This window comes from Podarcis gaigeae (assembly GCF_964106915.1).
Source record: "Podarcis gaigeae genome assembly, chromosome: 1".
NCBI classification, from domain to species: Eukaryota; Metazoa; Chordata; class Lepidosauria; order Squamata; family Lacertidae; genus Podarcis; species Podarcis gaigeae.
Genome location: NC_139678.1, coordinates 30789369 through 30813414, shown reverse-complemented (window position 1 = coordinate 30813414; position 24046 = coordinate 30789369). Strand labels below are relative to the sequence as shown.

Below are 24046 nucleotides of genomic sequence, written 5' to 3'. Positions count from 1 at the left end.
AAGTTTTCTGTGCCTATTTTGCTTCCTCTCTCAGGCTTTGTTTGTCAGGATCCAGGTCAGCGGTTCAGCCGAACTTCATACTTTACCCCTGAGGGAAGGAGACATCCTTATCAGAAACCTCAAGTAAGGAGAAATTTGAGAAAGTAGCTGAAAGATAAAAACCTTCTCTTCTGCTATTAACAGATTATGAAGACGGGTTTAAGCAAGGATGACTACCATTTCATTTATTCATTCTTATCTGACAACTTTGTGATTTCTTTGATTATTTTGTATCTTAGTACTTCATCGCTGTGTATGGCCTCTATACTGCTGGATGTGAAATTGACCTCTAGATGCTAACCATTCCCCGCACCCAATCCTTTGCTATTTTGATGATGATTATGGTGATTATATAGTGCCATCAGTGTGCATGGTGCTTTGGAGTACAAGAGGACAGGTCTTTGGTCCAATGAACTTATAGTCGACACAGGGAAATGAAAAGAAAAGGGTGAACTGGTCATCAATCTGGCATTTTTCCATTTACATATGCTTTTGCTTTAGTCTTTTCAAGCAGAAGAGGAAGTTGGTTTTATACATTTCACATGCGTGTATAATCCTAAATGTCTTGAGTACATATTTAAGAGGTAAAAATGTAATGATGAAGATGAAGCAAAAGCAGTTGACATTTTACACAGATTAGAAATGTGCGCTAGATGGCTGATAGTTGTAATATCCTGCTTGCATGATGTTCTTCCACTCATGCAAATGTGTCCTCCCTTTCCTCTCCTCCTCACTTTAGCTCACACCCTCAAAATCTGCTCCATATACTTGAGAGACTCTCTGGAGCAAATTGAGGAGGGAGAGGCATAGGAAATCTGGTCATGTCTGTTGGTCTGAAATCTATGCATTTATGACATGCTACATGAGCAGAGTTGCTTCCAGGGTTCAAAGGGGAACATCAAATCATTATTCTTTGTCTTTCTCTTGTAGCGCCCTGTTTCTGCACAGTCCCGATCAACAAATGCCAAATTGGTAGGTATTGGGCTATTATGTTTCTTCATTTACAAACTTCCATTTGCCTGTTTTAAAATTTAAAGTAATATATTTATTTTGTCTGCAGTGACTTTTAAGACACTATAAAGGAATGGTAAAGAGGTTCAGGGGAGAGAAATGAACATATGGAATGGCAGGAGCTGCAGGCAGGTGATAACCCTTAGTGTGCCTGCCTGCCTCTCTCCCGCACTTACTTTACCTAAAATTGCAGCCATTTGTGTCAAGTGAATCCCAACTTTGTTTGAGAATAAAGCACACACACTAAACAAGATTATGCATGCTCTGCAAAATATGCATGTTACTGCAACAAATTCAAAAATTAGATTATTTTGATAGAGTGTATGCATATTTCTGAAATATGGAGAAATACCAATGTAAGAGAGAAGAAGCACAAGAAAGATTGTACTAAGAGAAGAAGAAACCTTGGAGATTGGAGACTGGGTGCTCATAACTGACTTAATGATGGCAGAGGCAAGCACACACAACTGTTTGGTATTATTTTCATACAAAGTCAAAGAGGAGGTAATAAACACATCTTGTTCAAGAGAAGAAATGATACTTTCCCTTGATTATGCCTTAAAAATAGCAGAAGATCCACACTATAACTGACTGGAAGGATTACCGTTTATTATTATTATTAAGTAATGGGAAAGATTGCTGAACTAGATGAAGTTTCGGGCTGATCCAGTAAACCTCTTCTATGTTCATTCATAAGCCTGAGTTACTTACTGATAATAGGTCTTCTTTTGTCTAGGTTTCTATATGTCTCTTCTGAGGCAAATTCAGTTTTTGGTTTTTAAACTCAGCTTTTCTGTGTTAAGGGGAATATAGCCCATATCAAATAATGGGGCATATTGCTAATATTCATATCTTTATGGAGATGGATCAAGCTGAGCCTTTAATCTGTGGTGCAGCTGAACTTGGTTTTCGCTTCAGCTACTTTGATCTCAAGGTTTTAAAAAACTCTTTAAGAACTTATTATCTCAAGGTCTTTAAATACCTTTTGTTTTCAGCTTTGACAGTGCAGTTAGGTCAAAAATGTCTTGCCTGGATTTCAGCTTCTGCTGCCCCACCCTTTTGTTTGCATTTTGTACTTGCCCATTACTAACTCAAGCAGCCTTGTGACGTGAGATAGAGCTGAATGCAGGATATGCAATCTTCTGGCTCAGTAAAGATCTTTAGCTGTGGTCATTGTAACACTTGGAACTAGTGTAAATACAGATGAGCTGCATTTCTTTTCCTTACTGTAGCTTCATCTCCTAAGCAGGTTACTACTGCAAGACATGGGTTATCCAGCAATTGAGATCTGGAAATGTTACCCCCTGGGTACCAGAGCCAGGAATATGTGTCATGTTTTGCCCATAGAGACAGAAGCTGTGAATGCTGGCTCCTGCTATTTTGGGGTGTGGTTCTGTGGTCAAACACTGGGAATGTGAAGTTTGGCTTTGGTATTGAATGGGGTGTGGACTTGCTATAGTTGGAGGCAGAGAGTGTGAATCCTGGCATTGGTGCCCTTGGATTCTTCTGCCTCTTGAGTGTGACTCCTGGTTCTGATGCCTGGAGAGTGATGTCTCTTGCTGGGCAAATGACTTTGCTATTTGAAACCCCGTTAAAAATAATTGGAATACGATTAGAAGGAGGGGAAATGCTTAAATCAGGTTTCTCATTGTGATTCTACAGCGTTCTCGGCCGCTGTCTGCCAGTGATGCTGAGATGAAAAACCTTACACCCTCAGCAAAGGAGAAAACAGTAGGAAGGCATTTTGGCTCCATGCTGGGGCTCTCCATGGAGGAGGTAAGGGTTGTCATGTACTGTATTCGCTCACTGGACATGGAACATGTCCAGAAGAAGGGAACAATTAGTCACCATGAATGGGTGCATTTGGCTACCAGATGCCTCTGCCTTCTGTCAGCAGACTGAGACTGGCATCTTGGCAGCATAGATAGGGAAATTAAGGGACAAAGAATAAAATGGTTTGTCTTTTAAAAGTGGAACTGTTAATATTGACCCCATAACTAAATGATTCACAGGGATTATGTGTATGTCAATGCATTCCATCCCAAGGTTCACCCTTTCCATTATTTGTTTTAATTTATTTGAAAGATTTATTACTCACCTTTCATGAAAACTGATGCCACGTCAAGTTACATCAAGACGACAAAACCAATTCAAACCTAAACAACTAAAAAGCACTAATGCCTTTCATTGCTTGTTCTGATTCCAGATAAAAGTCTTGCGTCGAGTGAAGGAGGAATATGAGCGAAGAGGGGGATTCATTCGTATATTCCCTACGCCATTAACTTGGGACACTTATGGGTGAGCCAAAAATCTAGTTTTGATTCTTTCATCCTGGAATGATAGAAGACATTAGGAGGTAGAAGATGCAAATGCTAATTTATTCCCACCTTAGTGGTCTCAAAGACCATTCATTATGCTTTAAATTTCACTTTCAGGGTCTTTTTGCATATCAAACACTATTCTGTCGCCTTTTGTGAAATCTAATTCTTACCAGCTTCCTTATTAGTCTTACCTTTTCCTCCATTCCTGACAGATGAAGCTATTCCCCCCTCACTTTTCATGATAAGCTTTCACTTTTTCCTCACTGAGTCTTCCATTTTTAAATACTCCTAATCTGAATTTAAACTGACTCCCTTCCTCTTGGTTTTTCAGATCCTATATGGAGCACAAGACGACAATGAACTATATGCTGGCCTCTCGCCTTTTCAGCGACAGGTAGGAAAGTGGTTCCAGGAGTCTGCAATACAGAAGGAATTGAATTTAAAATTGAAATTAAGAAGGAGACCCATAGGAGGAAGGAGAAATGAAAGTGAACATGAAGAGCGGGTTGCTTGTAGACAAAGTACTGGGTCCATTGGGCAGTTGCTTGTAGAATGCGTTTTGGCTCTTAGCTCACTAGCTGGAGCAAACAGTAACGGAAATAGAGTAATTCACAGGCTTATAAAGAAGGCAATTCTCAAGAACATAACAATTGCCTTAGCTGTTCAGATGAAAGCCCTCCTCTATGGGTAAGCTAGCTCCTTCTGGAGGTTCATCAGAAGAGCCTGCTGGATCAGACCAATGGACCACCTAGTCCAGCATCCAGTTCTCACAGTGGCCAACCAGATACCAGTTGGCCAACCAAGCTGATTTGGGGAGTGAAGAGAGAAGGTGAAAAGCCTTGTTATGGAAGCCTTTCTGCGGGACTCTTGCTGATGGGATTCATTAGACAAATCCTGCCTTGGGCTTTTAATGTATCTGTTTTATGTTGATGTAATATAATTGTAATGTAATCACAATATTCTTTTTTCACTGTTCTGCAGAGGGTCAAGAAGATGCCTAATTTCTAAACGAACTCGGTAAGCAGCTTGTATAGGCAAGTTATTAAAGGAAAAAGGTTGGTTTTGTATTTTTGACCGTGCAGTTACCTTAGACTTTAGATGGGACTCTTTTTGTCAAACAATAGAAGGTTGTTTTCAAGGCTAATTGCTGTGTTTGGGGTAGTGAGAAATGTACCCTATGCACTGAGACATCCAGCAGGAGGTCTTTTACAGAGGAATTGGGGGTTTTTTTTGCGGTGGGGGCTGTAGTTGTGGAGGGAAGTGGTAACCTTCTGCTTCCCATTTTCTGTGATCCTCATTCCCTGGCCAAATATTCCTTGCATGGGAAATAGTCTTAAAAGTGTTTCTGTGTTAGGGGGTTCCCTCTTTGGTGGTCTGTGTCATTTCTTTGGATTTCAGTATCGTGGGACTGATTGTTGCTCTGCCATTATGAAATGGTTGTGAAAGCTGAATTAGTTACTTGCTATTATTGTTTTGCCAAGGTCCAATATTAATGTTCTAATGATTGCATAGTTAAACTCTCAACCAGCTGTTTTTAATGGTGTAAACTGGTGGTCCTGAGTATTGTGTTGCTGGATTTTTGTGATTTTCAATTACTACTTTAAACTGTGTGTTGGCCAGAGAACATCCATGGGGGGGGGGTCCCCAATATATAAAAAGTCAGAGGAGAATTCAAAACAAAATGTCAAAAGCATTATTTATTTATTTATTTATTTATTTATTTATTTATTTATTTATGCCCTGCCCATCTGGCTGGGTTTCCCCAGCCACTCTGGGTAACTTCCAGCAGAATATTAAAATACAATGATTCATCAAATAACACAAGCTTCTTACCTGGCCTATGTGGTCTCTGACCAGGAGTTTTCCCAGTTACTTGGTTGTAGAAAATAGTTGTTTCTTTAACCAATCTCTAAAAAGGGAGATCAACATAGACTACCTCAGAACAGCAAAACATGGACAAGCAGGAAATTGCCCCTGGGCATTCTAGACCCAGAGGGAAGTTCTTTCTGTGGCCCTGAAAACTCTATTGAGTTTTCCAGTTCTGCTTTTTCAGTAAGGAAAATCTGAAACTGAAAGAGAAGGATGTGCATAGTGCTGCAGCTAGCAGGACAAGTTTTGGATTGGGTAGCAGAGATTATGATTTTATTCTAAGTTGTGTTTTCCAGAAAATTGAAATTAAAACAGAAATTTTAAAATAGTGTGGCCAGTCCCTGCAGAAAGCAGAGCTTGGAGTCACTCCAAGGGCAGATGGGCAGAAACCTCAAGTTAGTGTAATGTACATAGATGTGTCATGAAAATTAATAAGTCTTTTAGGAAGAAAGAAATAGGTATAGTTTTGTTGTGTACTACCTGTTGGTGGTCCTTATAAAGAATTATTGTAGATGTATTGATATTTACAGATTAAGCAACAACAGTTCTTTGAGGCCATTAATTACCAATAGATCATGGATAGCTCAGTTGGTTAGAGCATGATGCTTATAACGCCAAGGTTGCAGGTTTGATTCCTGTGTGGGACAGCTGCATATTCCTGCATTTCAGGGGGTTGGACAAGATAATATTCAGGGTCCCCTCCAACTCTACATTTCTATGATTCTATTATCCCTGGACACTGGGCAGAGTGGCTTTCCTATCAGCTAGTTGTGCCCATTGACTCATTACAGTACTTATGTTTCATTTTCTCCAGTTGATCAGATAACAGAAGGTTAGAGAAGTATGAATTTCTTAGTGCAGCTGGCTGTTTGCCTGTGGAGAAAGAACATGACTTACAGTAAGGTCAGAACACAGAGGCATTAGCACAGTTTTAAGCAATAACTGGCTACTTCCCCAATGTTCAGAATCTTATTCAGTAGCCTACAGGTGGTGCTCCATTTTTCCTGGTCCACAGCACATGACAGACATACAGTGGTGCCCCGCAAGACGAACGCCTCGCAAGACGAAAAACCCGCTAGACGAAAGGGTTTTCCGTTTTTGGAGGCGCTTCGCTAAACGAATTTCTCTATGGGGTTGCTTCGCAAGACGAAAAAATCTTGCGAGTTCCCGCGTTTTTTTCTCACTTTTTTCTGCCCTTTCCCTAAGCGCTAAGCCGCTTATCAGCTGTTCCGCTGATAAGCCGCTTCTCAGCTGATCGCTAAAAGCCGCTAGACCGCTAATAGCGCTAATCCGCTAAGCTGTCAATGGGCTTGCTTCGCAAGATGAAAAAACCGCTAGACGAAGAGAATCACGGAACGGATTAATTTCGTCTTGCGAGGCACCACTGTAGATAACATTTCTGCTGCAGGCAAACAGTTCATAAATTGCAATTTGATTGTCACAGATCTTGATTTCTGGACAAAATAATCTAATACCTGTGTATCTGAAGAAGTGTGCATGCACACGAAAGCTCATACCAAGAACTGACTTAGTTGGTCTTTAAGGTGCTACTGGAAGGAATTTTTTTTGTTTTGACTATGGCAGACCAACACGGCTACCTATCTGTGACTAATACCTGTGAGATTTATTTTGGTTTAAGTCTGTTGCTTTCAGTAGGCTGTATGTTTTAAATTGTGGTTGTAACTTTTTTAGTGATAATTTTATTGTTTTATTGTTTTATCTTTTTTGTAGACTGCTTTGAAGTCTTTTCTATAATTAAGCAGTATATAATTTTAATGAAATAAATCTTGCATTTTACATTGTAGTGTGTAGTTCAATGAGCAAGCACTTGTTCTTTAGGTTGTCTACTCTGGCTCTCTTTTGATTAAAAGAGAACAAATAAATATTTAGCAAGCAGAATAATTCAAAACTAAGTCGGACTTAAAAGGAAATTCCCTATAATGTTCTTTGTATTCTGCACCATAGGAAAGTAAATCATTAATATTAAAGAGTCTTCACACATACAGCGAAGCTGAGAGAGGGATGCATTTCCATTCATTTCAAAATTCATCCCTGGAAAAGCCTCTCCTTCTCTTCTGCAGTCGGTTCTTCAGGCACAAGATGCCAGTTTCCAAAATCAGTTTTTTCCAGGCAGAAAGTTGCAGAAACCTTAGGTTTCTTGCATTTTAACTCCTCCTAGTTAACAAGATATATCATCAACAGGCACAAGACAGAGTTCAAAGGTGCAGTCTTTAAAATCACACAATTCTTGCTTTTTTATTCTTTAGAGGCCTTGACTTGCAACGTGGTCATCTCGCCGCTAGATGTCTCAGGACCGAGTCCAGGTAATAAAACTACTCACTCTCCCCCCCCTTTGGATTTACATAGGGCTTCACATACCCTTTGATCCCAACTAGGCAGTAGTTCAAAGCTTTATAAACTGGGGCTAGCTGCAAGCTCTTGTCCCCTCTACTCAGCCTCAAGTACAGTCTCTGCTTCAGAAAATTCACAGATCTCAGCAAGATCTCTAAAAGATACAAGTATCATAACTTCCTATTTTCTTTTCATAATTCCAGCATTGCAGACACTAGAGAATATTGCCAAATCTTGGAGAAACCTTATGAAACGTTTTTATCAGCATCTTCCACATTATTCCATGTATGGAGAAGCACTGAGTTCACTAGGCTAGGGTTTTTCTTCATATTTCCCCCCAAAGTTTGAACTCAGTGAACTCAAAGGCCACGTTGGGGAATTCTCAACCACCTGAGAACTCTGTTTCCCTTCAGCTTCTGAATACAGACATATTTCTGCTGAAGGGTTCCACCTCACAGTTGCTGAGTTTAGCCAGTATTTCTGCTCTTGGTTCATATAACCTTACAGGCTGTTCCAGTAAGACCTTGGGAGTCTTAAGTTACAGAATTATAATTAAAAAGTAAATCTGTGTGCATTTAAGGAGATCAAAGTTTAGGTTGCTTTAAAGTAAATGGAATTAATTCAAAACAAAATATCAAAAACATGGGAATAATAGTTAATATTTCTTACACACCTAGCCTATTGTGTCTGATCCGGAGGTCTTCTAAGTACTGTATTTTTAAAATGATTTATTATTTATTGAATTTGCATACCATCCTTCATCTGAAGATCACAGGACGGTTCACAACATTAAAATGAGAACACCAAATACAGAGGAAACAACAACAAAAAAAATTCCCCTCCCACAAACAAAGGCGATAGAATATTTAATCGGTCAAAGGCCTGATTACAGAGAACTGTTTTAGCCAATCTGCCAGAATATTGTCCACCCCTGCCAGATGGGTCGTTCTGTTAACCGAATGCCCTCCAGTCCACTTTTTCATTTGACCCACCCTGGTTCTGCTTGTTGCCTTCCAGGTTTAGGGGTGGAATAGACATTCCTGTTGAGGTCCTCTCAGTTATCTAGGAATTCCTTTTCACTGTGTGAGGTATTCTTGTTCTGTGTTAAAATACACTGTCTTGTATCTGTGTATGTGTGACATAATTTTTTGTGTGGAGCATGGTTTATGGACTTTGCTTGTATTAGGGGTTGAGGGGTCTCCTTAGCTCAGTCATTATGATCTGGAGCAGGGGTCCAGATCTAAGGCTCCTGGGCTGGGTCAGGCCCGTCTGAGTTGTGGATTTGGCCTGCGCCACGAAGCCAGAACTCGCTGTGAAACCAAGACTCCCGGCAATGGCAACGGGAGGAAGAGGCTGAGTGGCGGCGGCTCTGCCAATCAAATGCTGCACCTGGTTTACCTCAGCACAGCGCAGGGCAGTATTGTTCAAAGGGCACTGCCTGTATTCTCTAGTGGGAAGAGTCATCCGGTTAACCAAATGTCCTCCAGTCCCCTCTTCAAACAAAATCACAGTTGTACCAATTTTGGGTTTTTTGCCAGGCGCCTACTTGATTGTAGAAAATGCTATTTTATGTAGCTTCCTTTATTTAACCAATGCCTAGTGCTTGAGGTTAGACATATGGTTCTTCAGAACAGCATGGCATGGAAGAGGAGGAAATCACTACATTTTCTAGGCTCCAAATATATCAGAGGCACAGAAAACCACTTTTTAAAAAGCTTCTGACCCTGCCTTTTCATGGCAAAATCCAGTCTCTCACGGAGAGTGACGACAAATTAACTTTGTACATGTTGGTCACAAGATGCAAGGCTTTCACTGGCTAGTCAGTGATGATGTCATTTTGAGCTTTCCCTTACAGGAAGTGGAAATTAAGCATCATTTATACTGTGTTAATAAGTCTTTGTTCTTTCCCCTGCTCCTACAGTTTTCTATTGTTCCTTAGCTTGCGTTAATATATAGTTTTCTATTTTTAATTTTCTGGGCCACTTATGAGTGGTTCTCCCTGAAAACCAGCATATAAACTAATTAAATAAATTTTCACAACTTCACAAAGCAAAGTTTGCCAGAATATCAGATGTTCCGTTTACCATTCATAGGTCACATGCATTTAACCTTAAGTATCCAGCAGGATGAAAAAGTGGGGAGAAGATTTGGGAGGTTTTAATTCACAAAGGAAATGTCACAGGCTAATTCTAATGAAGTTTTAGACTGAAAAGATGAATAATTGACAAAACTTTAAAAATCCAACTAGTTTCCTTCACACAGGGCTGGCTCACAGAACTACACAAACCTGGGATCTTTAAAATGCATTGTATTACTTTTCCAGATTCAGAGTGATTACTACAACATTGTATGGCGCTTGAATCCATTGAAGCCCCCAAGTGCACCAACTCTCTCCCTACTTGTGATTCTCAGGCATCCAGTAGTGGAGAACTTCATTGTAGCCACTATATGAATCTAAGCAGCAGTTCTCAGTTTTCAGAATCCAGTATCCTTGTTATCCTTGCCTGCATTTAAAAAGGGTATTTCAGCATTTCTAGAATTGTTTTGCCTGATGACAATTGAGTCTCAATTCCCACAAGGGGGTGCATGGAATGAATTACTATTTTACATTCACCAGTAGCAAAATATACCTGTGCTGTGCTGGCTGGTGACTATCTGTTGCAGTGTTCTTGGCATCTGGAATTGCAGGGAATGCCCCTCCTAAAGTTTTATTGCCTTTCCTGGCATACCATTGGACATATTTTCTCAGCATACAGCTTCTTAGTGGAAAATAGTTTGCTTTTAAGAGGAAAGGAAAATGCTCAGGGATTTTTGGTGGAAATCTTTTTAAACTTCTTCTAAGACAGCTCTTCAGTATAGGAAAACAAATCTTAAAAACAATGAGTCCAATAAGTGATGGCTACTGCCATGGCCTAATGGTGCCCTGATTTGATTAGGATTTCAATGTTCAACACAGAGGCTGAGTGATGTCGCATATATCTTATAGCTGGTACGGTACTATAATGGCAGGAATGATAAAGATCTTTCTTCAGATCCTTGTTTTAGATCCTTGTTCAGCTGTGCATTGATAGGTAAGTTTTTTCTTTTTAAGGATAGCATACTTCACAGAGCTGTGAGGCTACAAGACTGTTCAGGAGTAGAGTAGGATACAAATGAAACAAATACAGTGGTACCTCGGGTTAAGAACTTAATTCGTCCTGGAGGTCCGTTCTTAACCTGAAACTGTTCTTAACCTGAAGCACCACTTTAGCTAATGGGGCCTCCCGCTGCTGCCGCGCCACTGCTGCACAATTTCTGTTCTCATCCTGAAGCAAAGTTCTTAACCCGAGGTACTTTTTTCTGGGTTGGCGGAGTCTATAACCTGAAGCGTCTGTAACCTGAGGTATCCCTTGTATTTGGGCAAGGCATGTCCTGGGAGTAGTCGGATAGTCCTCCCTGGTATTAACTTTCATGTGCACAAATCCAAGGAACTTAATGCTGCATAATCATAAAGAGACCAGTATCTTTCCAGTTGGGCCCATGAAGCAGATAGATGTATGAACAAATAAACTGCTTCCTTGTTCAGCCAGTTTCTTCCCCCCACCTCCCACCCCGGCCCTCCAGCTACTAACCTGTGTGTATAGTTATTATAGAAGCCTAATGCACATCATGGCTTGTTACACATGGTTCTCTGAGCCCCAGTAAATACACATGCACACATACATCCCCACTGCTTTGAAGAATGGCATAAAAACTTTTGCTCCCGCTAGTGTGACTGTGTGTGTATTCAAAGAGTATTAGTTACAGGTAGGTAACTCTGATTCTTCTGTACTCCTTGTGACTGGATAATTCTCAGAAGTGTAACACTGTACTTGTACTAACTCAGTCCTGTTTGTCTGGTGGTGTAGGAACAGTATAGATTCACTACAGAGACCAGCATATAGGTTTTATCTGGATATAGGTGGGAGGAAAGGCATTGAGGAATCTCCTTGTTCTTGTCTTTTGCAGTTTGAATCTTGCTGGAGAACTGGGTCTGGACATTATGGATTGTAATGCTCAGCTTCATGCTGCTCTGTATGAGCGGAAGCTCCTGTCACTAGAGGTACGGAAACGAAGGCGGCGTTTTGGCAAACTGAAACCAGGAAATGCAAAACTGTCAGGTACATGCGAGTCCTGCCTCTTTCCCCATATTATAACATTGGTGTCTGGGTTTAAATGGTGGTTAGCTTCTCTTGCCATGTGTAGATCTTGACCATATCTGGGCTAAAAGAAAAAAGATTGTGTACATCAGATATTTCCTGTGTTGGTGATCAGTTGCTAGCATGTATTCTATGAGTACACATGGTGCATGTGAGAACCTAATGTTTTCTGCCTTCCTTTACTTATCCTAAAATGTTGAGAACTGGACATCTGTTTTTGACAGGGACTTCGCAGTCAACTGACTTTGTCCTCAAGTCAGAAATGGAATGTGAAGAAGAGGAGGAGATAGTGGAGGAAGATGAAGAACTGGAGATACCTCGGGAGGAAACAGCTGGCTCTCTTAGGAACATGCAGGTGAAATTTAAGCCAGAGTTGCCAGAACAGGTGGAGCATCCCAAAAAGGAAAAGTTGTCAAAGGAGTCTGAACAGAAACCTGTCCGTGAAGCTCTGCTGCTTCAAGCCAAAACGGAACCAATGCCAAAAGATGCTGAGCTTCCATTTAATTTGCTACAGGTTTTACAGGAGAACAGTAATCTAAGGTAGGAGCTTTAATGAGATTTATTTGACTATCATTGTGGCAAATATGAGGCAAGCATGTAAACCAGAGTCCTTGTCCGCTTGTGAAAAGGCATGTTTTTGTACTACACCCCTGTTTTTTAGGTTGTAGAGGAATTGCTTCATAAAACGTATGCTTTGGCCTCTTAATCTTCCCTAGGCCAATGGATGGATGCTACTGTTGATGCCCTGCATTCATTTAGTGCCCCAAGTGTACCAGATGCTATACAGAATACTAAAATAGTTTGTATACTTGTCCGGTTGGCTTATTCTATTTGCCTTCTGGTGGGCAAAAGTGAAGACAGTGTTGATAAGAAGCAATGAGAATGAGGTAGGGTGTTCTAATGTTTCAATAGAGAACTTCCATTGCTAGTGTTTAGGTAGGGGTAGAGAAATCCATTCTGGTGACACAGTACATAATTTGCTTGTTAGTTCTACTTTTTCCTTTGCTATCTATTCTTAGCTAACCCACTGTAGGAGTTAGGTGAGTTACTTTTTGAAGCATGATAAAACAAATGTATGGTATGTGGTACAGGGGATCAAAAAGGAAGAACAATTGAAGGGTTAGAACAAACAGGTCCTTGGGTGATATGTCTTTCTGCTTTATGATGTAGAGTTGTATTGAGACAATAAATTGTCCTACATGCTCACCTTGAATAACTTGCACAGTCCCTCTTGGGGTTTAGAGAGAAATGGATATACAGCAAAATCTTAGTATAAGTTTCACACCACCAAATGTTGTTTCTCCCCACCTCCCACCCCTGAGGTTTTGTTTTTCAGAGAAAGCTTCCCTGTTTGAGACTTGAGTTAGTTTTTCTTATTTAGTCTGGGAAACATAGGAAGTCTCCTTTGCATGGCACTTTTGAGGGAGTTTTCCTGTTTTAGTGGACTAATCAAACTACTCATGAGAAGCAAAATCATAGCTTCAGAACATGCTAGAACCATGATGACGATAAATTGTTTCAAACTTACCCTAATGTTCATGTGGGAAGTAGTCAACCCCACTTTCTGTCCTACTATAGCCTCCTGTGGTATTCCAGTGAGAGAATGAGGAACTCTGCTACCCAGACGTGTTCTTCTGGATGTCTATTTTGAAAAATGAGCTAGAGTTTTAACTTCATTTTCTAAAATGGACTGCCAGCAGCAAATTCTGTTGCCATAGATGCTGCTTTTTCATGTCCAGGTTGGCAACCAGATGTGGTGGGAATTTGGGGCCTCCAGTTGCTGCCCAAGATTGTAAAATGGTCCTTTGCCCTGTGTACTGAGGGGTTCTTTGTCGAAAAACAAAGGTGTTTATCTGTACTTCTGACTGCTGTCTGTGCCTCTCTGTTTCTACAGCAAAGTTCAGGCTCGCAGGGCTTTCTCTGCCTATCTGCAACGTGTGCAGCTGCGCCTGATGAAAGAGGCTGGAGATCAGGTCCATAATCCTGCCTGGGCTGCCAAAGAGGATGAGCAGATGGTAAGAAATTGTTTGCTTGCCCTACTCCTTTCAGGGAGGAGCCCAGCTCATCTTACTCCACGTTCCTGAATTGCAGTTAGTGTAAAGCTGATTCCCATCAGCTTGAGCTAAACAGCTATATCCTGTTAACTCATCCTGCCTCTGTTACTGAAATGACTTTAACTCCTCTCTGAACCAATGTAGACTGTTGGTGTGCAGAGCAGGTAGAAGAGGTGTACTTTGGAGTCTAGGATAGAAGAAGCATTTTTGAATATTGCTGAGGTGATGGCCACCTGTGATTGCCATCCTTTATTTTATTTTATTTTATTTTATTTTTATTCTTATTTTTATTTTTTGCATAGCCTCCCTGAAGCCCACTTCTTAGTTTAAGCTCTCTGTATGTCAATCGGTTTCCAGGTATGACTTTGAGTTGTCTGCCGGTTTCCCCAGACAGTAGCTAAATCATTATACTCTATCTGAGGCAGTTGCCTTACAGTGCTTATTGACTTCAGTCCACATTTCTAGTCCTTGCCCTCAGCTGGCAGCCCACATGGAGACACTGTGAAAATCCCGTATGGTTAGAGAGCCAATCTAGCTCATAGATTAAAACCCTTATGTCAGGAATTGGGAATAATCAGTGTGCCTCAGTGGAAAATGTTACCCTTGCTCTTTCCAAGTGGAAAATTGAAACTGGTTCTCTGAGAGCTGCTTTGTCTGCTATGCTGTGAAAAATAATGTTTAAAATAACAGATCAAAACAGCCTAATATAATGCTAGTGAGAGGCGAGCTGTGAAATTCAACGCTTTGGCTATGAAGCAGTTTACTTGCATGCTAGCAGGGCACCTAACCAAAAGTAAATCCAGAGTGGAGACAGAATATGTTTGAAACTAAACACTCACAGCAGGCGTCTTGCTCTAGCACTCACTTTAAAGTGGGGGTAGTTCTCCCTGCCATTGGCTGATGGCATAGTAGGAGGGATTGGTGTGGTTTTTGAGGCAAAGTTGGTGCAAGGCACAGAGCATAGAGAGTGACCAGAGGTGGTGCAAGAGATGCATGAAGGTGACAATAATATAAGTGGTCAGAGTTTTATTTGAAAACCTGCTATCCTTAGAGAGATGCACTTTTGTCTGCAGTTATTTTCAGCAATCATAGATTATGTTAGAATCCCAAGGCTTTTGCTTTGCACCTTTTTGTCAGAGTTTACTTTTATTTATTGACTTTTTGCAACCCATTTTCTCTTATCCTCAACCCAAACACACTTTGAAAATCGTTTCTAGTAGAGTGATGTATATGAAGATAAGCAAATGGGCTCACTCTTTGATTTTTTTTCTTGGTGGCAGGAACTGGTTGTTCGCTTTTTAAAGCGAGCAGCCAATAATCTTCAACAGTCTTTGAGAATGCTGCTCCCGAGTCGGCGCCTGGCCCTGTTTGACCGTAGGCGCATCTTGGCTCACCAGCTAGGTGAATTCATCATCTGCTATAATAGGGTGAGTATGGCATGTGCCAGCTCAGTTCTAACACAGCAGAGGATTTATGCAGATGATCTAGAGCAACACTCCTTGTTTTGTTTTATTGCTTCTAGGGTTGGCCCAAATGTTTCAGAGAAGGAGGGAAAGCAGAAGCATGAGTCATTCATATTCCTGCTTTCTGTCCTACTGTAATGATTGAATAGAATCTTTTTGCATGTTACCTACGGGTGATCCATGAACTTCTGGAGCTCACAGATGGTATTGTGAAATTCTCAAATTTTGTTTCTGATATTACAGGATAAGCAGAAGCTTCTTTTTTCGAGCTTTCGCCTTCCCTGTTTCTTCATAATGAAGTGCAGGAACCTACATTTATATCTTGCCCACGGTCAAATGGCAAAATGCATGCGCATTTTTTTTGGAATAAATTTTTATTAGTTTACATCAAAAATAAAAGACATATTAGTTTCACATCAAATTTTTCACAACTTATTCCTTTTCAGGACTTCCTTCAGCTTTTCCGTAAATCATCCATAGTTATTATTTAAATTACGCATTTCTTAAATTTATATTGACATTATTTATATATTTCTTTCTATTCCCTTTAGACAATACTTCTTAATTTTTCACAGTGCTTCTTTAAATCCCTTTAGCGTTATCTGTCCCTCACTTATGTGTTCCAGGTATTCCACAAATTTCCCCCAGTCCTCGATGAACTTTTGGTCTCTTAAATATCTGATCTTCCCTGTCAGTTTGTCCAGCTCCGCATAGTCTAACAGCTTCATTCTCCATTCTTCCACAGTCGGTATTTCCTGTTGTTTCCATTTCTGGGTCAGTAACACTCTTGCTGCTGTTACTGCATATTGAAAGAATTTACAGTCCTTTCTTTTTATCTCAGGGGACGCAGGTGGCGCTGTGGGTTAAAGCCTCAGCGCCTAGGACTTGCCGATCGAAAGGTCGGCGGTTCGAATCCCCGCGGCGGGGTGCGCTCCCGCTGGTCGGTCCCAGCGCCTGCCAACCTAGCAGTTCGAAAGCACCTCCGGGTGCAAGTAGATAAATAGGGACCGCTTACCAGCGGGAAGGTAAACGGCGTTTCCGTGTGCGGCTCTGGCTCGCCAGAGCAGCGATGTCACGCTGGCCACGTGACCCGGAAGTGTCTCCGGACAGCGCTGGCCCCTGGCCTCTTAAGTGAGATGGGCGCACAACCCCAGAGTCTGTCAAGACTGGCCCATACGGGCAGGGGTACCTTTACCTTTACCTTTTTATCTCATTTCCTAATATTCCTAACAGAAAGACTTCTGGTTTCTTTATAAATGTATATTTTAAAATCATCTTCAATTCATTATATATCTTTTCCCAGAAGTCTTTCACTTTCTTACATTCCCACCACATATGATAAAAAGTACCTTCTTTTTCTTTACACTTCCAACACTTATTACATGTCTTATACATTTTTGCTAATTTTACCGGTGTCATATACCATCTATAAAACATTTTCATAACATTTTCTTTTAACGTCATACATGCAGTAAATTTTAAACCTTCCTTCCATAGTTTTTCCCAGTCCTCAAATTGTATGTTATAACCCACGTCTCTGGCCCAGTGAATCATTACCGACTTAACTTCTTCATCCTTTAAATTCCATTCTAACAACAACTTGTACATTTTGGATAAGATTTTACCGTGATTATCTATAATTTCAATCTGAAATTTAGAATCCTTGTCCACATAGCCATGCTCCTTACTGTCTTTCCTAAACATTTCGTTTATTTGGAAATAATGCAACCAGTCATATACATATTATTTAACCTGTTCATATGGTTTCAATTTCCATTTTCCTCCTTCTTTAAATAGCAATTGACTATATGTTGTCCGTGGGACGCGGGTGGCGCTGTGGGTAAAAGCCTCGGCGCCTAGGGCTTGCTAATCGAAAGGTCGGCGGTTCGAATCCCCGCGGCAGAGTGCGCTCCCGTTGCTCGGTCCCAGCGCCTGCCAACCCAGCAGTTCGAAAGCACCCCCGGGTGCAAGTAGATAAATCGGGACCGCTTACTGGTGGGAAGGTAAACGGTGTTCCGTGTGCTGTGCTGGCTCGCCAGACGCAGCTTTGTCACGCTGGCCACGTGACCCGGAAGTGTCTTCGGACAGCGCTGGCCCCCGGCCTCTTGAGTGAGATGGGCGCACAACCCCAGAGTCTGTCAAGACTGGCCCGTACGGGCAGGGGTACCTTTACCTTTATATGTTGTCCACTTACTTCTCATATTAATTTTCTTTACACTCATAACTTCTAAAGGAGATAACCAGTGTGGCACTCTAGGTTCTAATAGGTTTTTATACCTATCCCATATTTCAATTAAAGGACCTCGAAAGATGTGGTTCTCAAAACCTTTATGGACTTTCTTTTTCTCGTACCATAAATACGCATGCAATCCAAATCTATTATCAAACCCCTCTAAGTCAAGCAATTCCTTATTTTCTAATTTAATCCAGTCTTTCAACCAGCAAAGGCATGATGCCTCATAATACAGTTTCAGATCCGGCAGGGCAAAGCCTCTCTCTCCTCCTGCTCCTCAGGTAAATCCAACATGTGCATTATGTGTGTTTTGCCATTTATACTTGGTACTTTTTGTACCAAAGAATGAATTAGCTTTTACTGTATTGAATAGTTAATACCCAGCATCTGGGTAGTGCAGAAGAATTTGCATTTTTATATTTTCAAAGCATTAGAATTATTTTCACAATCAGGATTTTTTGGGGGGGTACATGTATAACCATACATGATTTATTGCAGCAAAAACAGATCAGTCAGGATTTTAAGAAACAAATGTTTAAGCTACTAAACGTCTTGAGGCACAGATGTGTTTATTTCACAATTTGGACTCAAGACAAATTTATTTCACTCAACTGAGATAACTGTATATACATTTTGAATAAAAGCTCCTTGTCTTGAGCAAGATAAGCAAAACTCATCTTGTTACTGAAGTCTGTTACCATGAAGTTACATTCCAGTGGTAAGAATATTGTCTTCAGTCCGGTGCCTCAGGCATAGCCATGCTGCTACAAGTGCATTTGAGAAGCTATCACTGGCTACCTGAACTAACAGATCATGTTTTGGAGTTTTTGAAGTGCAGGAGAAGATATCATGGAATACTCACTGAGGTCTTGTTTAAAAGATAACCTTTATAGCACAGAAGCACATTGGACATTTTTACAGAGAAGCATTTGAATATGTCACTGGGCTGCTTGTAGTGACACTGCTGATTTCTCTAGTCAGAGGTCAGCCTAAAGATCAGTATAGTCCCCGTGTGGCTCAGGAGTGTCACGTTCACCAAGTGGAGGTCTTGCACAGCCTCCATCCAAGTACTCTTCCTGAAATCACCCAAAGTGTTACGTAATGTAGCAGTGTTGTTGTTATATTTATCAAACACTTTCTACTATAGAGTTTCTAAGCAGCTTATAATAGGAAATTAATTCAATGCAGATCCCAAAACTTTTTCTAAGAACACAAAAATAATTATATATTGATTATAAAAATGGAAAGCAGAATTCCTCTACAGTTGTATCAGCAAAAGACTAAAAATAGCTATGATAACAGCGCAGATGGTCAAATGCTAGGAAAACAGAAAAGTGTTTGCCTACTGCTGAAAAGATGTTGGCACAGGTGAGTCTCCCTGGAGAAAGCATTCCATAGGGAGGGGGCCAAAAATGCCCACTCTCTGTACCACACTCCAAACTTCTCTTGGAGCGTGGACCTGCGGAAAGACCTCTGATTATAATCTCAGGGTCCAGGTAGGCTCCTGTCAGAGGAGGTGTTCATAAACTATTGGGATCCTAAGCCATATAAGGCTTTATAAGTGAAAACCAGGATGTTAGACTGGACTCAGCAATATACTGGCAGCCATTGCAACTAGACCAGATCAGTGTATATGATTGGACACTGTTCCATGTCAGCAGTCTGGTCGCTGAATTCTGCACTAGTTTCCAAACCGTCTTAAAGGAAGCCTCACCTGTAATGCATTGCAGTAATCCAGCCTTGAAGTTACGTAGAACATAGACCCTAACAGGAAGCCTTTATGGGCAGAAAAGCTGGTTTGAGAGCTTACTTAATTTTACTTATTTGCAGGAAACAGATCAAATGGCTCAGAGAAAGTTAATGAAGAATCAGGAGGATGAAGAGGAAGGGGTAGATGCTGAAGGCTTTCACAAATTTGTTACTAAGGCAAGGTATGAATTTACTTTAAAGCAGGAATAATTGTGCCAGGCTCTCGTATCTTGAACTGCAGCAGAGGGGGAGTTGTTGGCACTATGCTCAGTGGTTTGGGAGGCACTGAGGGCTAGCAAAACGCTTCTTTTACCCCTTCCTAGGTGGGAAAGAACCCTGGATTTTGAGGCTTCCTTTAGCTGCATAGGCCTCTTCTATGAGCATAATTTTTAAATGCCACATGGCAGCTGATATGTGGGGGATAAATTCTGCAATGGTAACAGGTATGTGCAGCCAAGGAAAGCCTGTGAAATGCAGGCTTCTTTCTTGTGCTCCTCAAAGTGGTGATGGCAGAGAATGAAGGGGAGAAAGAAGATTTCTGTGGCTGCTTGTACCTGTTCCCTGGGCAGAATTTGAATCAAGCTCATAATCCAATGAATGGGAGTTAAATCCTGCTGCGTTGGCTGCTACTGCCTGTTCCTAGCTCAGAACAGGCACCTGTAAGCCAATGCAGAATCGAATTCTACGCTCCCACCAATCAAGGTGTTTGATAAGTGGGTGTGGTTTGGGGGAAATGGCATTGGCCAAGATTGGCCTGTGGCCTGGATATTCCCTACCCTTTATGTAGGGCTTCTGTTCGTGTGAAAGGATTTATGTGAGCACAATTCTACATGCATAGAAACTCCCCTCTCGCGTGCTGTCGAATGCAGAAAGGTTGGGAGCAGCAGGCATAAGCCTGTGCTCCTCCATCTGTTCATTATTGAAGCAGGTGAGGTATTTGACCTATCGTTGTCTTCAGTTAGTTTTTCCTTCTGTGTCTCTCTCTTTCATAGAATCAGAGTAGAGTTGAAAGGGACCCCAAGGGTCATCTGGTCTACCCCCTGCAATGCTGATGCTTCAAGAGTCTCTCTGTATCTATTTCAGTTCTGTCACCACATTGTAAAAACTTGCCACTTGCTCCTTTTCTACTCTTTTCACATCTTAGCGAAAGTGATCTTGAGGAAGTGTTGACTTTTTACACACACAAGAATAAGTCAGCAAGTGTCTTCCTGGGAACAAATCCTGGAGTTACACAGAATAGTACCAGCCAGTTGGAAGGTAAGGCCAAAGAAAGTGAGCATACTTTTTGCTGCTTATCATTGTTACTGACAACTTCCCACAGAGAGATGGAGAAACATAGGCGCAGTATTTTTTTAACCCTCCCCCAATTTTCTCATTTTACATACTCTTCACAAAGGAGAACAAATGTATACTTTAGTCTCCCTAGCTGATGTGTGGAAATACCAAATTGACAATAATTTTCAGTGCTGGAATGGATTTGTGCTTGTAACATACTGTCAAGTTATTTACCATATTAAAAAGCAGTGGTGGGTAACACATTGGAAAGCCTTGTTGCATACTGTTCTCCAGCAGAGTTATAACTGGGAATTCTCTCTCCCCCCCCCCCCCCAATTCCAAACTTCATTTCAGATCAGCCAGAAACAGTGGAAGAAGCTGCAAAACAGCAACCTGAAATCCCAGTGGAAAAGGAAAATGTGGCAGAGAAACTGAGAAGTGACCAACTCAAAGCAACCAGACTATCCAGTGAGTGAGAATAATGGAGAGGACAAAACTAGCAATACATAACATTAGGAACAGGTGCTGGATGTTAGAGTCTGACAGAATTTTATGGCTTCTTTTCGAATTCAGGCACATTTATAATTGGTGGCTGCAGCAATAAATGGTCTTTCTTAACAAATCTTCCACTGACATTAATATTTATAACAGAATAATCAGCCAGCTGACATGCTAAAAATTGTCATTTCCTCCCAAATTCTAAACCCATAATCTAAAGTTAATCATGGTCAGAATTCTTTGCTATATTTCCATTGCGGTGTCAGTAACAATGGATCAGACAAGTGGAAAGTACTCAAGTCCACTGTTGGAGAACTTGTGGCCCTTTAGATGTTGCTGGATTCCTTATCAGCCCTAGTCCAGCATCTTGTTCTCACATTGTTCAGCCAGATGCGTATTGGAAGCTCGCAGGCAGGACCTGAATGCTGCAGCACTCTCCCTACTTGTATTCAGAGGCAGTTTAGATAGAGCATGGACATCATTTTAGAAGACTTATTTGAAAAATTCAGTTGTAAAAAAAGCATGTTATGGAAAATAGTTGTGTAGTCTGCCTTGTATAATATCTCATGTCCTTTGTTTGCATAAGATGGAATTCAATATAACGCTGTGTGGGGCATGTGGGGGGCAATGAGGTTTACTTGCGCAACAAGACTTTTCTATCCTCTTCTCCCCCGCATGGCCCACTAAACCTGTTTTGGGTTTCCCCTCAACCTTCCAGATTTGTGGGACTTGTGGGGGAAGATGGGGAGTCCCATAGCACAAGCAGATCTCATTCCACACAGTCAGTAACTCAGTTGAATTTCAGCCATTGTCCTTCTGTACTATTTTGTAAAAGGCTACTCTAGCGTAATTGTGAATATAGTAGTACCTTTGTTCTCAAACACCTTGGTACTCAAACGCCTTGCTTCCCAAATGCCAAACACCCGGAAGTAAGTATTCCGGTTTTTGAATGCACCAATCAGAGGATGCACCTTGGTTTTCGAACATTTTGGAAGTCAAACGGACTTCCAGAATGGATTAAGTTTGGCGCTTTTGTTTTTGCTATTTATTTTGCGTTTTTGTTTTTGAGGCTTTTTTGGTTAATTTGTTTTTGTGACTGTGTGGAACCCAGTTCAGCTATTAATTGATTAATTATGTGACTGTGGAAATGGATAAAAGCCCCCCATCCAAACAATGACTATCATCAGTGCAGGTAAGAAAGAATTGTAATTGCAATTTTTATCATCTAGAGTACTGTCTTACTTATTTTATAATACAGTACATTGATTATTGTTTTTGTTTTATGGATAATGGTCTTGTTACATAGTAAAATTCATGTTAAATTGCTGTTTTAGGGGTTGTTTTTAGAAGTCTGGAACAGATTAATCCATTTTGCTTTACTTTCTATGGGAAAGTGTGCATTGGTTTTGGAACGCTTTGGTTTTGGAACGAACTTCCAGAAGGAATTAAGTTTGAGAACCAAGGTACCACTGTACTAGATTTGTGTTTTACTTCAATGTTCTGATCAGATTGGATATGTCTTTTTTTACAAAAAAAATAGGGATGCCCTCTTCGGCAGAAGATGAACAGAATGCACCGCAACCCAGCCTCCTTAGTACGTCTTCCTTTGTTCCAAGTGCCATCCTTCCACAAAGCATCAACTCCCAGCTATCCTCTCATCCTGCTGCCTCAGATAACGCACAGGTGCCTGATCATCGCCCAGGGCTCTCTTTTTCATCTGGTTCTAGACTGACTCCTTCCCCTTCTCTCCAAAGCACAGCACCTGACATCTGGTCTAACACAGCAAAAATAACACCCCGCCTGTCCTCAAACAATGCAAGCTTACACCGTTGTCGGTCTGGCAGTTACACTGCCAGCCCCTTCTCTTCCTTTCAGAGTGCTTTGCAGATCTACAGCCAGAGACTGTCCCGACCAGCTTCAGCAAAAGCGGGTAAGCCATATCTGGCTGCTTAGCTGGCACCATATTGTAATATTTTTACTGTCTAGCAGTATTCAGAATAGCTCGAATTGGCACAAAGGGTCAGAATGTGGCTATGCAAGCAAAATTTAGGGAAATACTTACTTATGGCTTGCTAAAAATAATAATACAGTTAATCAGATTCAGAAATTGGCCTCTAGTTAAGTCCTAGATTAATAATACATGTGTGGAATTATTATTATTATTATTATTATTATTATTATTATTATTATTATTATTATTTTGGCGACTTCCAGAAATATAGGATCATTTTGCCTCTCCAATTTAGCTGCTGTTGGCACATGATACGGCTTGGCAGTGATCCCCGGCAGTCCAGGAAGTGATCATTAAAGGTTACGCATGTGAAACTGCTTAGGGCAAAGTGTAGGGCAGCAACAGAAAGTAACCTGCATTGAAGTATGAATGGATGACTCAGATTAATAGCTCTTTGGAATAATTCTGTATTTGTACTGTGAAGCAGCTATTCTGCTCACATTATCAGGCAATATAGCTCTCAGCTGTCCGAGAACTTTGTCACTAATGATACACATGAAGGGTTTAAATATGGAGACTGTTGCCATTTTTGGTATGGCATATTCTCACATCCTTGGTGCTTTTCAATTGCCAATTGGGCCACAAGCACCTGAGAGCTTCTTGCATACAATGTTTCTTTTTCCTTGTCAGTTTCTAAGTTTGGTAGCTTTTCATGTTGGTGGCTTGCAACTCTCTCACTTCAAAATAGTACTGCAGCATTTTTCTTAACAATGGTATTTCTAGGTGTTCTATTCTGCACTTCTTTCCTGCATTCACATTTTTGTGATGGTTCCTCTCTTTTCAAGTGCCCTCCCTGGGGAGGCCCTCCTGAGACCTCACTACTAAACATTGTGGCAAAGAATTTAGCATTGAAGGATTCGATATCAGTAGGAAGTAATGTCAGTAATTGCCAGCTGTTTACGCTATGCTTGTCCTGCATCTGCTGTCATATTGGGACTGATTCTGCCCCTGAACCACAATTTTGTAAGTGGTGTGTCTCAGTAATCATCAGCC

General features: G+C 41.0%; 1 protein-coding gene and 1 long non-coding RNA gene across 6 annotated transcripts in view; one reads left to right on the top strand and one right to left on the bottom strand.

Annotated features, from left to right (window-relative positions):
- LOC310844868 overlaps positions 1-6326 on the bottom strand; it is a 59022-nt gene extending 52696 nt beyond the window's left edge. Inside the window, exon 1 of the long non-coding RNA XR_014564368.1 lies at positions 6259-6326. This is a non-coding gene — a long non-coding RNA (uncharacterized lncRNA). The remainder of the gene's footprint in view (positions 1-6258) is intronic.
- The window catches only part of TTLL5 (tubulin tyrosine ligase like 5), a 112514-nt gene that overhangs the window by 37089 nt on the left and 51379 nt on the right, over positions 1-24046 (top strand). For all 5 annotated transcript variants that reach the window (XM_083731166.1, XM_083731165.1, XM_083731164.1 and 2 more), the window contains exons 15-29: positions 35-123; positions 970-1011; positions 2713-2826; positions 3257-3348; positions 3703-3765; positions 4353-4388; positions 7508-7564; positions 11580-11731; positions 11995-12310; positions 13665-13785; positions 15105-15251; positions 19351-19451; positions 20414-20526; positions 20899-21012; positions 22583-22972. In XM_083731166.1, coding sequence (XP_083587292.1) covers positions 35-123; positions 970-1011; positions 2713-2826; positions 3257-3348; positions 3703-3765; positions 4353-4388; positions 7508-7564; positions 11580-11731; positions 11995-12310; positions 13665-13785; positions 15105-15251; positions 19351-19451; positions 20414-20526; positions 20899-21012; positions 22583-22972 — 1947 coding nt within the window. The remainder of the gene's footprint in view (positions 1-34; positions 124-969; positions 1012-2712; positions 2827-3256; positions 3349-3702; positions 3766-4352; positions 4389-7507; positions 7565-11579; positions 11732-11994; positions 12311-13664; positions 13786-15104; positions 15252-19350; positions 19452-20413; positions 20527-20898; positions 21013-22582; positions 22973-24046) is intronic.